General features: G+C 37.8%; 1 protein-coding gene across 1 annotated transcript in view; it reads right to left on the bottom strand.

Annotated features, from left to right (window-relative positions):
* The window catches only part of LOC149298382 (plexin-A2-like), a 134,408-nt gene extending 122,879 nt beyond the window's left edge, over nucleotides 1-11,529 (bottom strand). The window contains exons 1-2 of the mRNA XM_089487583.1: nucleotides 10,333-11,529; nucleotides 5,358-5,540 (exon numbers count right to left, since the gene is read on the bottom strand). Of these exons, the coding sequence (XP_089343709.1) occupies nucleotides 5,358-5,540; nucleotides 10,333-11,529 (1,380 nt within the window). The remainder of the gene's footprint in view (nucleotides 1-5,357; nucleotides 5,541-10,332) is intronic.
* Nucleotides 11,530-14,942: the final 3,413 nt, after the last annotated feature.

Here is a 14,942-nt window from a genome sequence, read left to right as displayed (position 1 = left end):
AAAACATTTAGTAAGCAGGAATTAAGAATCAAGGTATTTTGATATCAGAAGCTGGCTTTAGACGAAATACACAATTCTTAATAGCACAATTCCAAATGACATGTAAGTCTATCAAATTTTAGGTGGAAGGCAAGGACCAAGATGCCAAGTTCAAAAAGAATTCCTCCTTGCTCTAAAAAAGAGACATAGCACAATTAAGTGTTTTACTTAATTACTCCAACTCGTGTAGATATCTAAATGGTTTAAATTCATTAATCTTTTTCAACTCATCCACGACATCCAACAGTTCATGTGAAGACAGTCTTTCTTCCATCCTTCCTTAGCCCATGCGTTTATGAGGTTACATTAAATTAATGAGAGTTTAGTAGGTCATATGGTCATAGTAGAATTGAGGGAAACACAAAGCCTCACCCATGTTCCACCAGGTCAAGCAAATCTAGTGACCTTGCTTATTTTAGTCTAAGACCACCACATCGGTTTATTTGGTGTACACAACTGTAAAATGTATGATAAGGGAAAGTGATAGACCCACTTTTAAGAACCTGTAAATTTACCTACATTTGTTTCATTAGTTTTTCCATGCAAAAAGGTCAAAGGAACAAACTACAATATACCAATGGCCCGTAGAAAACGATGACTTGCTTCTTCAAAAATATAATTGCTGGTGTGTTGTGTAGAGTAAAATAGCACAATGATGCAAAACATTCAAGGCATGTGGCAGCATACTGGAACCATTAGATTGTTGTATTTACGACCTTGAAAATTTGAAGCCTCAACCAAATAGTTGAGCTCAACTCCTCCACCAAAAAACTTGAATTAACCCATTAAAACCTATGCCAACATTTACTTCATTCCCAGCTAAGTAGCATAATGTTCCACACTATTGATTATTTGACTTTAAGATACTTGTTTTCCACTGCCAAATGCTACATTATTAATGAAAGGAATGGTCAATTCTATTAAAGAACAAAGTGACACATTTCAAGCACAAAAAAAGTCAGTTCACTCTAAAAGTGACCTAGTGGCAGTGACATTTTAAATGGGTTGAAGAGTCAATCCTTGAGAGAACAAATTGAACTAATAGCTTATGACGCGATCAATTATTTTTAAGCATTGTAAATTACAGGTGATCACAGAGAGAGAGAAAACTGGTACTATGGTCCTAGAGATGATTTAATTTATAGAAGCACTCTGTACTCTATTATGTCAAACCTCCAAAATTATGATCTGAGCCCTTGGGGGGGGGGGGGAGACTAGATTTATAAATACAATACCGAAGCTTAGAAAACCGGTGAACACGTCACTTGAGCACAAGCACAACGTGACCTAGCAAAACAAGGGTTAAGGAGCCAGTCTAGGATCAGAGGGAAGGGTTTGTATGGGAGTGACGGGTCACAGGGCCAACGGTATTGAGCACCGAAGTAACATCCTTACCAGGAACATATTTGTCAGTTTCATGTGGAATTAAAGGGACATAGTAACTGTTAGAATATTCAGTTAATGTCTCACAATGGATGATTGACACACAAAGGTCAAAATCTGAGGCATTAATATGGCATTTGCTACCTGTCAGTTCCATATGAAAACAAAAAAGAGAAAGTGTAAAGTGGTTAGGAGACTGAGCTTAAGAGGCTAAAATGTGTCCTAATTATAGTCTTAAGCTTTGCAATAATCAAAGTCGTCTCTGGAAGATGGATTTATGGATTTTAGTTAGTTTGGTGAATGCCGGAAAAAATAACTAAAAACGTACATGTTTTAAGCAGAATGAGAATTCAAAAATGTAGATCTACATAATGATGACATATATATATATATTCTGTGATTAAAATGTAGTGAGGGAACAGTAGCCCCAGGGCTGCATTCTGGGTTTAAATGATTCTCCTGGTCTCTGCGGTACCACCTGACGCTGTGGGAAAAACTAAAAAAAAAATGGCTCTTCTGCATCCACAAACCATCCACATTTTTAGTTAACTCAACAAAATCTCCCCACCTCTCAGTAATAGTCACCTCCCAATTCCAATCACCCTTTGGCATTAATCTCCTCAAAGGTCTCTGGCATGATCTGTGATCATCACTGCATTGCAGAATAAAAGTATTATATATTTTAATTATTAAAATGGCGCGTTTACTGCATTAGGTTTACTCTTTCAGTGAATATAACTATAAAACCTCTGGTGTTGTTCACGGAACAAAGAGGTCCCCTGAATCATAAGAAAGATAATTCAACAGCAGACAGGCAAGGTTCCATTTGGCAATTACTATCCTGTATGCCGTAGCCCTCGGCATCAGTCCTGTCTGTGATGGCAATAGAAAGGAATGAGGCCTTTCATGATTCATCAAAGTAATAGATATAAACAAATGCTGTTACCAGCCCTGGGGGTTCTTTCTACACTAGAACGGCAATCAGTTGAACTCTCTGTGTTCTGTTATATCTGTTTGCAGAGCTGTGGACATGGACTACCCAGGACCTAATGAGTCCACTTTGCAAGCAAGAAGCCACCATTTTCACTTTTGACCTGTTTTGGAGACCTGGCAAAGTTGCTGCTTTAGTCTTAGGCAGGATTATTGATGGCAAGTGTTTCACACACACACACAAGTAATTTAAGAACAAAACATTCCGAAAAAAATGTTAAACTTTGTGTATATATATATATATATATATTTAAATTTTTACAGTGCTGAAATTATTAGAATGTGAGCCAGAAAAAGCATTAGGTTCAGTAAATGAAAAAATAATGCATATCGGTACTCTAGAATTAATTTTAGATGATCTGTCATTACACGACATTTCCATTATAATTATTTCACAAGTTTGTCATAAAAAAGGAAGGGCTGGTAAATTACAAGCCCCATTCAGTCATTTTGTTGTCAGTCATGTTATCCTCCTACATGACGTTTGTGAGGTTTGTGCCATCTGCAAAACTTCTCGTCTTACGCAAAATTACGGATATGCTCTATTGCTATACACTGGATATCAGGTTAAAACAACTGTTATTTTAAAGTATTAGTACAAAATGATAACTGACTTCCATGTTAACATTTCCCGTGTATGCCACACACTGATATTTTCGGTAGGGTACCTAGTAAGGTGTGCGATAAGAAGCTTTTTGTTACTTGTAAACACCAAAAGTTTGCATGCATGCTCATTAGTTCCTGTTTCCCGGAGTGATTTACATGCAGTATATCCTGGCTTCTCAAATAGCAAAAGGATGATGGATAAGTGAGTGCTTCCGTGAAAGAGAAATAAATGATAAGCTTACACACACACACACACACACACACATATATATATATACACACACACACACACAAAACTATTCTATTTATTTTCCTTACAATCATAGGACATTAACTAAAGCATATAAAAGTATAGCACCCCTGTAAGTATTACTGAAACCAGAAGGGCATGCATAAAAGTAATAATAACATTGTTTTTCTCCTTCATATGTGCAACGGATAAAGATACAGCATTTCTGATTAATCACATCTCTGCTGAATTGTTAATTTGTAATGCAAACATTTCTACAGGCCACTTTTAAGTCTATTTGACATGTTTTGTGATTCTTTGAAATAGCAATTGTGAAGACATTAATCATTGTATGTTGGGAAATCAAAATCATCTTCTGCTGTTCTAGGTTTAAATCAATTTTTGACCTTCTAAAATATCTTTATTGGATATCTATTAATCTCTCTACAAATTACATTTTTTAATTTCCTTTAAAGGCAAACCGTAATGTGTTTAGCTCTTCCAATAGAAGCCTTCTGTGTGTAAAATCTAGTATTATCAAAGGCATTATAACAATTTCTAGTAGTCCTGTGTTTCTTTGTGGTTAGGATATAGCTTATCATAGTTCAACCAAGCCATTGACCTCCATGATGGTATTTTTTGAGAAACACTTGTGACCCCCATGGCATCCTATGGTTTCCACTTGTCAAACTACATGACAGCTGGAAAGCCATCCACAGTTCCTGTGATCCACCTGAACTGACAAGTAATTAGACTATTTACAAAGATCTAGCTTCCTTTGCTCACACTGGTGAACCTGTATGGAAGGCTAAGGAATTATTTGTCTTAATCCACAACGGCGCAACCATGTAAAGATAACTAGAACACCTCAGGTGCAGAACTGGGGGGAACTGTCAGTTGTGCTACTACGATAACTGGAGGGAGTACCATATGGATCGTTAGGCGGTCAGGCAAGTGAAAAAAATTAGATTTACTTTAACCTGATTCTAGAAATGTAATCACAGTCCTAATAGCAGCCTCACTCCCTGCAACAATCCACCAAGAATCGAAGCAAAAGCAGATCTCATTGACATCAGAGGGAAGGGTTCAGAGTTGAACTTCGTCTAACTGCAACTGGGCAGTGTTTCCAAAGCAATGGAAGGGGTTAATGTAAATTGTTGCTTTTTTTTGCTGTGTATGTTATAAATGCCGATATGCTTTAGCAAAATCATCAAAATCAGTTTCAAGTAAGCACTTGCTTTTTTCTCATTGCTCAGCCAAGCGCTATAATCTCAATTAAGAAAACAAATCACTTAATGGGGTTATGTACTAAGTGCCGTCGCAGCACACCTGCATTTATTTATCCTAGCAAAGGAGCAATAAAGAGCTGCTACCCTTAATGTGCTGAATCCTGTGAATGGGGTACTCTCACCCCTGGCCAGGGTCATCTCTTCAGCAGGAGACAGCAAAAAAGACAATCAGTCCTCCACCATATTGAGCACTGTGTGTCCAATGTGATATACCACACTTCTTGACAAGCAGTTGATTAATAATTGTACAAACAATATTCAGCACAAAATTGCCCAAGGTGAAACAAAGTACTTCTTTTCGACGTTGGGTCCATGTTGATGGAGAAAGAGAGGTGCGGAAACGCTTCTCTGTGAATCCGTGGTATATGCTCTTTTAATTATTCATGTTTACACTACTGACCCCAAACTTACTTGGCTTATTTTCAAGACAAGTGCGCTGATCTAGAGCACAATTTCTCTTCCTGCTCTCCACACTCTTTCCATATATCAGATGGAACAAAGGAGTACAGTGCACCTAGCTAAATACAGATGGTAATGGTATATTACAGTAAACAGCTTCTACAGACCTACTTGTTGTCTAAAAACTTCCATACTAGGGTTACCTAGTTGAAATAATTTAACACATAAGGTACATAGGATTAAAAGTGCAAAGCAGTGACCTAGAGTAGCTTTTGGCCTCCAAGTTCACATAGATTCCTCTGGTCAGTGTCTCTATTTTATATCATTTACCTGTTAGGTTAGAATTTAGCATATATTATAAACATTCTATATACTTAGATTAATTTTCTAGACTTTAATAAATCCATAAACAGCCATCCTACCTTCTTGACTCGACCACTTTTGGTGCCGACGAATATCACGCTGTTGTTGTTATATACGTATGAAGCCAGGGATGTCATCCTGTCTCTGCTCTCTGTGTACAGTGTAACACCTTCGACCAGGGTTGATCCTCCCAACGGCTGGTTAATATCCAAACCGCAGAAGTTATCATCTATGGGTACCGGCTGAAAAACATAGGGAGAAAAGGGTTTTAAAATAAAAATAAGAAAACATCCCCATCCCCTTGTGGACCGCACAATAACATCACTATCATTGTTTCAAATCAGAGGCCGACTGAGCTCAACAGCCAGTTGTAGGTTACTATCCCTCTAAGAAATAACATTTAAAGACTATTTTTCTGCAACATTTTACATTACTAATTTGGAATACATGTTAATATAGACTAGTTTGTGTTTTCCTCCCATCGCTTCTATTATAAAACACATTCATCAGGATACAGCTGAATCATTATCATTAGTGATTGCACGTAGTCTTTTGTCTTAAGTCTAGGCTTATGTTAGTCTATACTTAGTTTAGTATAATCTTAGAGTGAGAGAGCCTATTAAGCAAAACACTAATTGCACTAGTGCTTTAAGCAAATAAACTTTGTCATAGCTGTCATTTTGTCCTTTCTGAAAGTTCAATCACATACTATAAAAACAACAGACACTTTAAAGAAGTGTTTTCAGTTTCTATAGCAACAACCTATCAGTGCCCACTTTTGTTTCACATGACAATTAAATTGAAGTCTAGTCTCGAAATTTTTATGGACTCCAATGTGTTTTACTGCATGCCAATTGAAGACGTTCAATTCTGTGTGGACTACAATGGATTTTACTGCATGCAAATTAAAGCATGTATTGATTAGCTATTGGAATTAGAAAATTAAACTTCCGACTCATTAAAGTAACCCTGACAGGCCTCTACGGAAACCAGGAAGTATTAGTACGTAAAACATTTGTACATTCTTGCACATTCTCCCATTACTAAAGTAACTGATGGAGCAGCCAACTGCCGGTATGCTTACCATACATCAGCTTCTGCTGATGCTCCTATTCGCTACAATGGTTCTACTGGGCATGTGCAAGTAGCATACTAAGGTATGCTTCCTGTTTTCAGTTGAGGTATCTGGGAGGAGTTCAACGAGATGAGAAATCTCATTTTCTATTTACAAAAACTAAAGAATGCCTGCATTGATCTGCATACAATCAAATGCATTGTAATCCATACAGTCTGCATGCATCTACCACAAACACAGATGAAGCAGTACCTTTAGTACTGGCAACAACAGGCAATAAGAATAATGCATTAAGAAAAAATAACCACTAATCCCAATGTGAAATAGATAACAGTAATTACTTAAATAATTAATTTATTGAGATCATCACTTTAATTGTCTTTGACCGCCAAGGCAGCATAACAGGAAACACATAATCTGATTGACTCTATTTTCAGCGAATGTGGAATAATGGTGATGTAATGGCCAGATCTACTGATATTATTCTTGTACTGTCATCATGTAATAGCTAGGACTAATAGATTTGTCTGTTGTCTATGTGGAGTCACATGAGCTACTGGAACCACCTTCATACGAGGGAGAGACCTCTGAGATCTTAAAAACTAATGTGAGTCTACATATTTGTCTATAGTGATCCAATACAAAGTCAAGTTGCATTATAAATGAATGTGAAATCTATAAATGTGTTTACCTACAACATTAACATCAATTAATAGGATATTTAGTCCTGTCACACTTTGATTACATAGATATGTAATAGTGGTTATGGTGTTAAAATGCCTCCCCAGGGCCTAACCTTACTCATTTTAAAGAAAATATAAAAAACAGGGGCACAACAGTATGGAATGATGCGATATGATCCCTACTTTTCTACACCTGAAAGAGTTAAACAAAAATATATTTAGAGCTACACACAGCAAAATATGTAATTTACAGAATAGCCTAATCTCTGGGATACATTGGAAGAAACTGTCAGGGGATTTATAAATGGAGCAGCCAGCTTTCCTATAAAATGTCAGCGTGACAACCATTATGTCAAGGTTTCTGACAGAGAGTGTAGAAAATGGCCATAGTGTCACTTTAAATCTTTCTCTGGTTTGTTTTTTATTCTAGACAGGTAGAGGTGCAGTCTGTGGGGATGGGACTTGCTCTTTCTTGTCATCTGCTGAGTATAAGTCTAAGTGCTAGATATCAGGCATGGTCAGGTATATAGGACATCTCAGTGCTAAAGACGTAAGAGAACAAACCTGCTTGCACACAGGTTTGTTAGCCATTCATATAGAGACTTAGCTGTAAAGATCAGGGTAGGCACCAACATTCCTCGTGGAGGACATTTACTGAGGTCTGTGGTGGACAATTCAATGAAGTTCTACGGACCTCACAAACCTTTCCATGGACACTGGCGTCCTTGTACGGACACTTTGCCTATCCATTGTAATGATAAACCAATGAAAAAGCTGTGTATCTGCATATATCTGTAAGCCCGATACTAAAATAAATTAGGAGGACGGTGCGGCAGCTACCTGGAACATAACTCCTGCATAGAAAATACCCGACGGGCATGCTAAGAGGCCAATACACATTGGCGGGATTGACTGGAGTGTTCCCTTAATTATCTGCATGCAGATGAAAAGTGTAGAACTTAATTCTGGGTAACCATGAAAAACACAGATAATAGTTGTTTTTTTCCTTTTTTTAATTCATTTATGTGTTTACTTCCATTTTCCCCAGATTGGTTATTTCTAAACTAAAGAAAGAAATAAAATAAAAGTACAGATTGAAAGCCAGAGCTAATCTTGCTGATAAGCACCACTCCTATTCCTAGACTTCAAGGCCCTTATCAGGCAATCTGAGGATAAGTCAGTTCCGCCTTTGTAGCCTTGAGTAGAGACAAGTTCCATTTTGCCTGCTGGGATGGTCGAAATGTGTGTAAACAGCAGGGGTCTTCACAACAAGGAGACTCCGTTACTGTGTTTAGGCTTTATTAACTATAACAATATATAAAGCGGCAATACCACCAACTAGGAGAAAGACAGAAATTTCCTTAAAGGAAAATCTGATTAATTACAACCTTTAAGTGTAACATATGTTTTATAACGCAATAAATATATTATTAGCACCAATTAAGAAAATAGGCTCGTATACATAATGCACATATCTCTAGAGATGTAACTTTCAGTGGATATTTTTAGTGTTATGGTGACTGACTGCACATACATGGTCTGCCAGTTGCCCTAAAAACCAGCCCGTAAAAGAGGTAAATTATTGAGGTATATGGGGGAAGCCACTGACAGCGCTAACAAATAACCAATATGTACTTGTGCAGCCAAAAAACCAGATCAAATCCCAGGGGCTATGTAATAATATGTCTTATATATGTGCGTATTTTAAAGAGAAGAGAATATTTCTCTTTGAGGATATACACAATTCTGTATGTAGAATTGTCAAAAGCCTGGTTTTATCTAAACTTCCTTTTTCTGATGACCTGGAGGCTCCCACTGCTTTCAAACATGTAATATTTTTAGTGACTTTCCATATTTAAAGACTACACTGAGCTGATTGTTTATGACAATGCTAGATGGTTGTTCTCCTCCAAAGACCTTCATTAGCCAGGATGTCCAGCTAGGTGACTTAGACTGAGGCATATTATTATTATTATTATTTTGTTACCACAGATGTGGTTTTTAAAATGCTTCTAAATGTTGTAAATGCAAGTGTCTGAAGCCTTTGTATTCTGTCTGTCTGTAGACGTGCTATTTGCCATCCATCCACCATACCTAAAGGGCAACTGGTGTCACCCATAGTGCAGAGTGTCATAATATAAATTATGTAAATGTAAATGGCACTTTACTTAAAACATAAAGGGATTGTCTTTTTTTTTTTTCAATTCACTTAAGAGATCCCACAAAACAATCAGTTTGATGTGCCTTTTTCTTGTGGTTCACCTCTCTTTTAACCTAGAGGCTGTTCATTATTTCCAGACTAGCACAGGCTACTCTGTCGGCAACCATTGTTTTTTATTTTATTTTAAGAATTACAAGAACACACTCATTATTTTTGAAGACACAGATGTCATGTGAGGTTCACCTCAAGAATATTTCACCAGCCTAACTAGTTTGATGAACTAAAGAATGTCATTTTCTATATAAAAAGGAACATTCCCATTGAGCAGGCCCTCCAGCCATGCAATGGTTACACAAAGCCAACATTCTTGTGGTTTTGTGAAACTGCTTAATGTAATCATATTTTTAAGATTTGACTGATATATTTTCTTGGGTTCATGAACTTCTTGAGCTTTGGATATGGATGGTTAGTAAAGGGAAAAAACAAAATCACAAACCGCATTCTGTCATAACATAAAAGGCCATCTGGGAACAAAATATCATAAAAACTAAATAAATAAAATAGGACACATTTTTTGCATATAAAACTGGAATCACACACATTCCCTTTACAATGTCTTTGTTCAACATTAATGTCTGATCAGCTTGGTGGTAGGCATGGGTCATAAGCTACAGTCAAAGGGGAACCAGCTCAAAGGCTGGCCTGCTCTTCAAGCCGTGGGTACTAGCACTACAAACACATGAGATGACAAGTACCTGCAGAAGTCAATAATGGCACAAGACTGTCTCAAAGGGCTGAGGATCTTTTAGCATGTATCTGCTAGAAAATGGCTTTCAGATTCTGCTGAACAATAGATTTCATTAAGTAAGAAGTGGTTAGAGGTCGAAAGGTGGCCCTTTGGCTGTTTTTGCTGCCAACTGACATATAATGCTGGCAGAAGGTCCTTAAAAAGGTAAATTACTTTATACAAAAATAATGAAACATAATAAACCTGCCATTTATATTTACTATAAATCCAAATTTCAAGATAGTAAAATCTAACTAATAAAATGCTTAACTACTTTCTTGATTTTTATTTTTTATATATATAAAAATGAGGGAGAAAATACTCTTACAGCTTTAGTGCACTGGACGTCCTTTCCAAGAAGCCAGTTGAGCTCCAGGTTTCCCTCTCCTTGATAGCAAGACTGAAGCCTCTCTTTAATTAGTGAGTTGATAGTCTTGATGGGAAAAACACACAGCGTGGAATCATCAGGTGGGTGATGATACTGCTTCTGGCCCTTGGAGAAGATTGCAAAGAGTACATCATCCTGAGAGGAGATTTTCAGTGACCTGGCCAAAGTAGCACCAGGCTTAGTGAGGTAGGCGGCTTGAAGGAGCCTATACTCAACTCCGTTCTTGCTGCATCCAATTGGAAGGGAAACGTAAGAGTGAAACTTGGGATCATTCTTGCATAATCGTACAATCCTAGAGGTGTAGAAGAGGTCACTGGCTGAGTTACTAGAGACACCTTCTGGAGTTTCAGGTTGAACAGTGAGAAAATACACATAATTGCCACTGGAGAATCCGTAGACATAAAAAATATCAAAATGGGAGACCAATGCTAGGGTATCAGATGGAATCTTGATGAGGGATGACACAAAGTCACTATATAGTTCATAATCCAACATGGTGGATGATTCAGGGTCCCGCGGCAGTTTGCGACTGGATAAAGTAGGAAAGTAATCCTGCTTACCATCCACTGCAGTTCCAATAAATAGTTTTCCATCCTGACCTTCGGTGTGAACAATCACCCCATACATAGTTCCTGTCTCATTAACACTAGAGAGGTAATGTTCTTTCTTATGGGACGGTTCCACCAGGATAAAGAGGTCGTCCAAACGAAGGAGCTTGCATACACCCTGGTAGAGGCTACCACAAGCCAGCAGGCGGTTTTCAGAGTAGTCAATGATAAGAAGTTTGTTCACATTGTTGGTCAGTGTACGGGGCTCACTGCATGGTTGAACATTTTGTGGTGGATAGCAGGACTTGTTATCTTCTCCAGGACCAGTAGTATGAGACACGAGAAGAGTCAAGTTTCCAGACAGCTTGTAGATTCGGTTAACTGCCCCTACATAAACTGCACCTGTACTTTGGTGTACGGTCAGGTGGCTAAAAGTCCAATCCCTCTGCTCTGCATGAAATGTGTTGGAGAGGAAAGCATAAGGAAAATGTTGACAAAGTACGGCTAAAATCAGCAAGATCAGAGATCCTGTCCTACTACGGAGATGCAAAAAATCTTGGGCCCACATCCAGAGCCTCGTCTGTTCCATTGTGTCAAGTGGTGGGAGAGAGGTGGACTCCTGCTTTTCTTTGGTATTTTCAGGCCCAATCACTTCCAATGTCCTTTACATGGTTCTGAAAGACATATCCAAAATGTACAATTATCCTATTGCCACATATGTAAGCTTTACTTAGAAAATATGCACATATAAATCTGCATTATATGCCACAGTATAAAGGTGACATATTTGAAGCAAGAGAGTAAATAGTAGTCCCTGAACGTAAATGTCATCTCACATTAAGAGTGCTTATGGTAATTTCGACGTTGAATATGAAATGAAAGTGACACAAAAACACATCCCTCCAGTTAACGGTTGACACTAGGACTACAAGCTAATAACCTATGGAGAACATTTCCAGCATTTATGGTCCACAATTTACATAGACACAGCATCATACAGCATCTGCATTCTTTCAGATCCAACCAAGGTTAATGTCTTGAGATAGAGAAACAATTGACTTATAACTCACTGATATACAAAGTCACAGAAGACAAACCTTTCTCCTCTTAGCTTTTCATGTACGTAGCAGGTGTTGCATCTCACATAGCCCATTTACCGACATACTTGTACAGTAATTGTTTTTCTACTCCCGGCAATGCAAAAAAAATAAAAAATAAATAAAAAACACAAGAATAAGTTAAAAACCTCCCTTCCCTGTAGCAGTCTCAAACAGGAAAATAGGGGAGAGCAATCACAAGATTAAACATGGAACAGAGAGGCAGGTCCTGAGCTGAACATTTCATCCCACAGGGAATATTAGACAGATGATCAGCATCTGTGTGGAGTATAGGCCCAGGAGCCATCATTTCAATATAATTATCTCTGAGCGTTTCTGGCCTAAAGAACAACAAAAATATGAGTCAAAAGAGGTTTCTTTTATCTCTGTGTACCTTCAGCAGACGGGGGCGATGGATGAATACAACCAAATGGTTTTAGATTGTCTCATGCGATAAGACATAAGGAAAACAGTGCTTAAAACAGATCCTGTATATTTAAACAGGAGGCGTCTGTGTTTTACTTGTGTGCATTTTTCTGCGGTCTGCCTACATTTTGTTAACGAAAAAAGAAGCCTACAGAGATCTACTGTATGCAATCAAAAAGCAAGATACAAAATTCTGCTGATCACTTCCTAGCCTCTACATATACATCAATATACTTACATTTCTATCAATATGTGGAGATTGTCTATAATAGTGGTAGCTGTTTGTTGTTTTTTTTTTTTTTACACGTCTACAGAATATTCCACAAATCTAAAAACCATACTTTCTGTGAAAAAGTTAAGTATTTTTATGACATTTTCCCTGGAGTATCCATGCTCCAGTTTCAGTATAAGACATCTAGTTTGGCTGTTTCATGATTATGACATGTTTCCCTTCTGTTTTTTGCAAAAAATATATATTAAAAAAGGTGCTGTTTGGACCTCTTTGGAATTCTAAAGAAATAAACCTTAGCAGATCTGTCATTTTAGATCTCTTTCTAGATTGCATTTTATGTGCTATTCACTCTTATTCCTAGAAACTAAAGATATGTGGTGTTTATATACTTGTGAATATTTTAACATCCTGGGTGTAAGATAAAACTGACTTGCAACACATGATGGCACATAGGCACCAATTCACAGAATATGAAATCAGATGACTATTATTATTATTATTATCATCATTATACTGCATCTTTAAATAACTGCTAGCCTTTCACCTCCTACTATTTGGCGTTAATCATGACTACTCTGTTTCTGTGTTATGAAATTGAACAGCTAATTTTTGGATCCATTTTGCTTAGTATGTTTAAATACCACTCTTCTGCTCCATCAAACATTCAACTTCATTCCCTTCTCATCATCACCAATTAGCCCAAAGTTTTATTATGAGTTATGTTTCCATTTGTCTTATGCTAGTAATAAGCCTACACCTACTCCAAGCATCTTCTCCCTCGTGTTTTCCAAGCCCTTGAGCCCTGACATGGCTGCTTCAAATTACATCAACAGATGCTCTCAACTAAACAGTTATTCCTTTCCATCCCATCCCACCCAGGTTGAGTTCAAGCCCAACCCTGGCATTCAAAATATACCAGTTGCTAACAGAATAGTCCCATTATGCTGTACCTTTTACTGATCAGATACATTTTACCTCTACCCGGCATAACACAACATGTTGGTATCGTATATTATTGGTATCAGCGTCAAAGGATTCACTTGTACATCAAAACCTTTGAAGGGACCTAGGACCTGTGGGCCGCCTTCCACCAAAGTGGCTGCAGGGGTCTATGTTAAGTCCTTGACCTCTGTCACATATATATTTGTTTCAGCACCTTAAACATTCTCTTTTGTCCTTTATATGCAAGAATTTCTCATTTGTTAAAATCTATTCAAGTGACCATCAATACTTCCCAGCCTGCAACCTAAACACCCCAAATCCAGCTTCTGTCAGTAAAATACCTGCATTTCTTGTTGCCTCATTGTATGATTAATATGGACACAAATGTAGCATAAACAATACCTGTAGCATTCATCAGATCTTCAAGCTATTGTTAAAAGCTAAAGTTTCCATATTTCACCTTGTGAGGAGTATCTTTCATGAATAAGTACCTAGCATAGCGTACCTAGCATAGCGCTGTATGTGTGGAACAAATTAAAGCTATAAAACGGTAAATGTGTATCTTTGGGCGTTTCCTTTGCAATATACTATTTTTGATCTGTTTCAACTGTACAAATAATTACATTTCTGATGCCAAACCTGTACAAAGTGATTTGGCAGGAGTTGGATAAGTTTTTTTGGTGAGACACTACGACATCATCCACTTCCAAGCAACTGAAAACAGATGTCCCACGCCACCAGCTGCCACACGATTCAGCTCTATAGAGAGCTGGCTTTGAATTTTTTCCAGCTGATGTTAGGAGAAAGCTCAGTACGTGACCGGGTAACTATAGTCAAGAAGCCCCCGACTCCCAAATTTTGTGGTTGACTTCTGGGTGTCCAGCAATCTTGTCTAAACCTGATCTTCATACGCAGGCCAACACCTACATCAATGGTTCCTTTCACAGAATGTCTTGGGGGCATCTAGAGACGTTTATTAGTGGTAGTCTGCCATTTCAACTAACTGTATTCTTTATGTATTATGAAATGCCAACTCTTGCAAGTTTCTCCTGGAAGAATGGCTGAGCCTTCAGGGGGCATAGATCAGTCTTCAAGGTGACTTTCAAGAAAAGTAATTGATTAAATTGTGCTCGACACATGGCCAGCTCTTCCAGGAGCAGCTTACTCCACATGCCGTGCCGCAAATAAACCCTACATAATCTATAGGCCTCTGTATAACCCACAGGCCCCAACCAGTAACAATTTTAGGGAACATGACTTCTGCACGCATCATCAATTTTATAATTTGAGGAATAGCTAAAAGAG

The sequence above is a fragment of the Sceloporus occidentalis genome, unplaced genomic scaffold, assembly GCF_023333645.1.
Source record: "Sceloporus occidentalis isolate IW3139 unplaced genomic scaffold, rSceOcc1.0.p SCAF_33, whole genome shotgun sequence".
Classification (NCBI taxonomy): Eukaryota; Metazoa; Chordata; class Lepidosauria; order Squamata; family Phrynosomatidae; genus Sceloporus; species Sceloporus occidentalis.
Note: the sequence above shows the minus strand (reverse complement) of the source record. Positions and strands in the feature narration are given on the sequence as shown.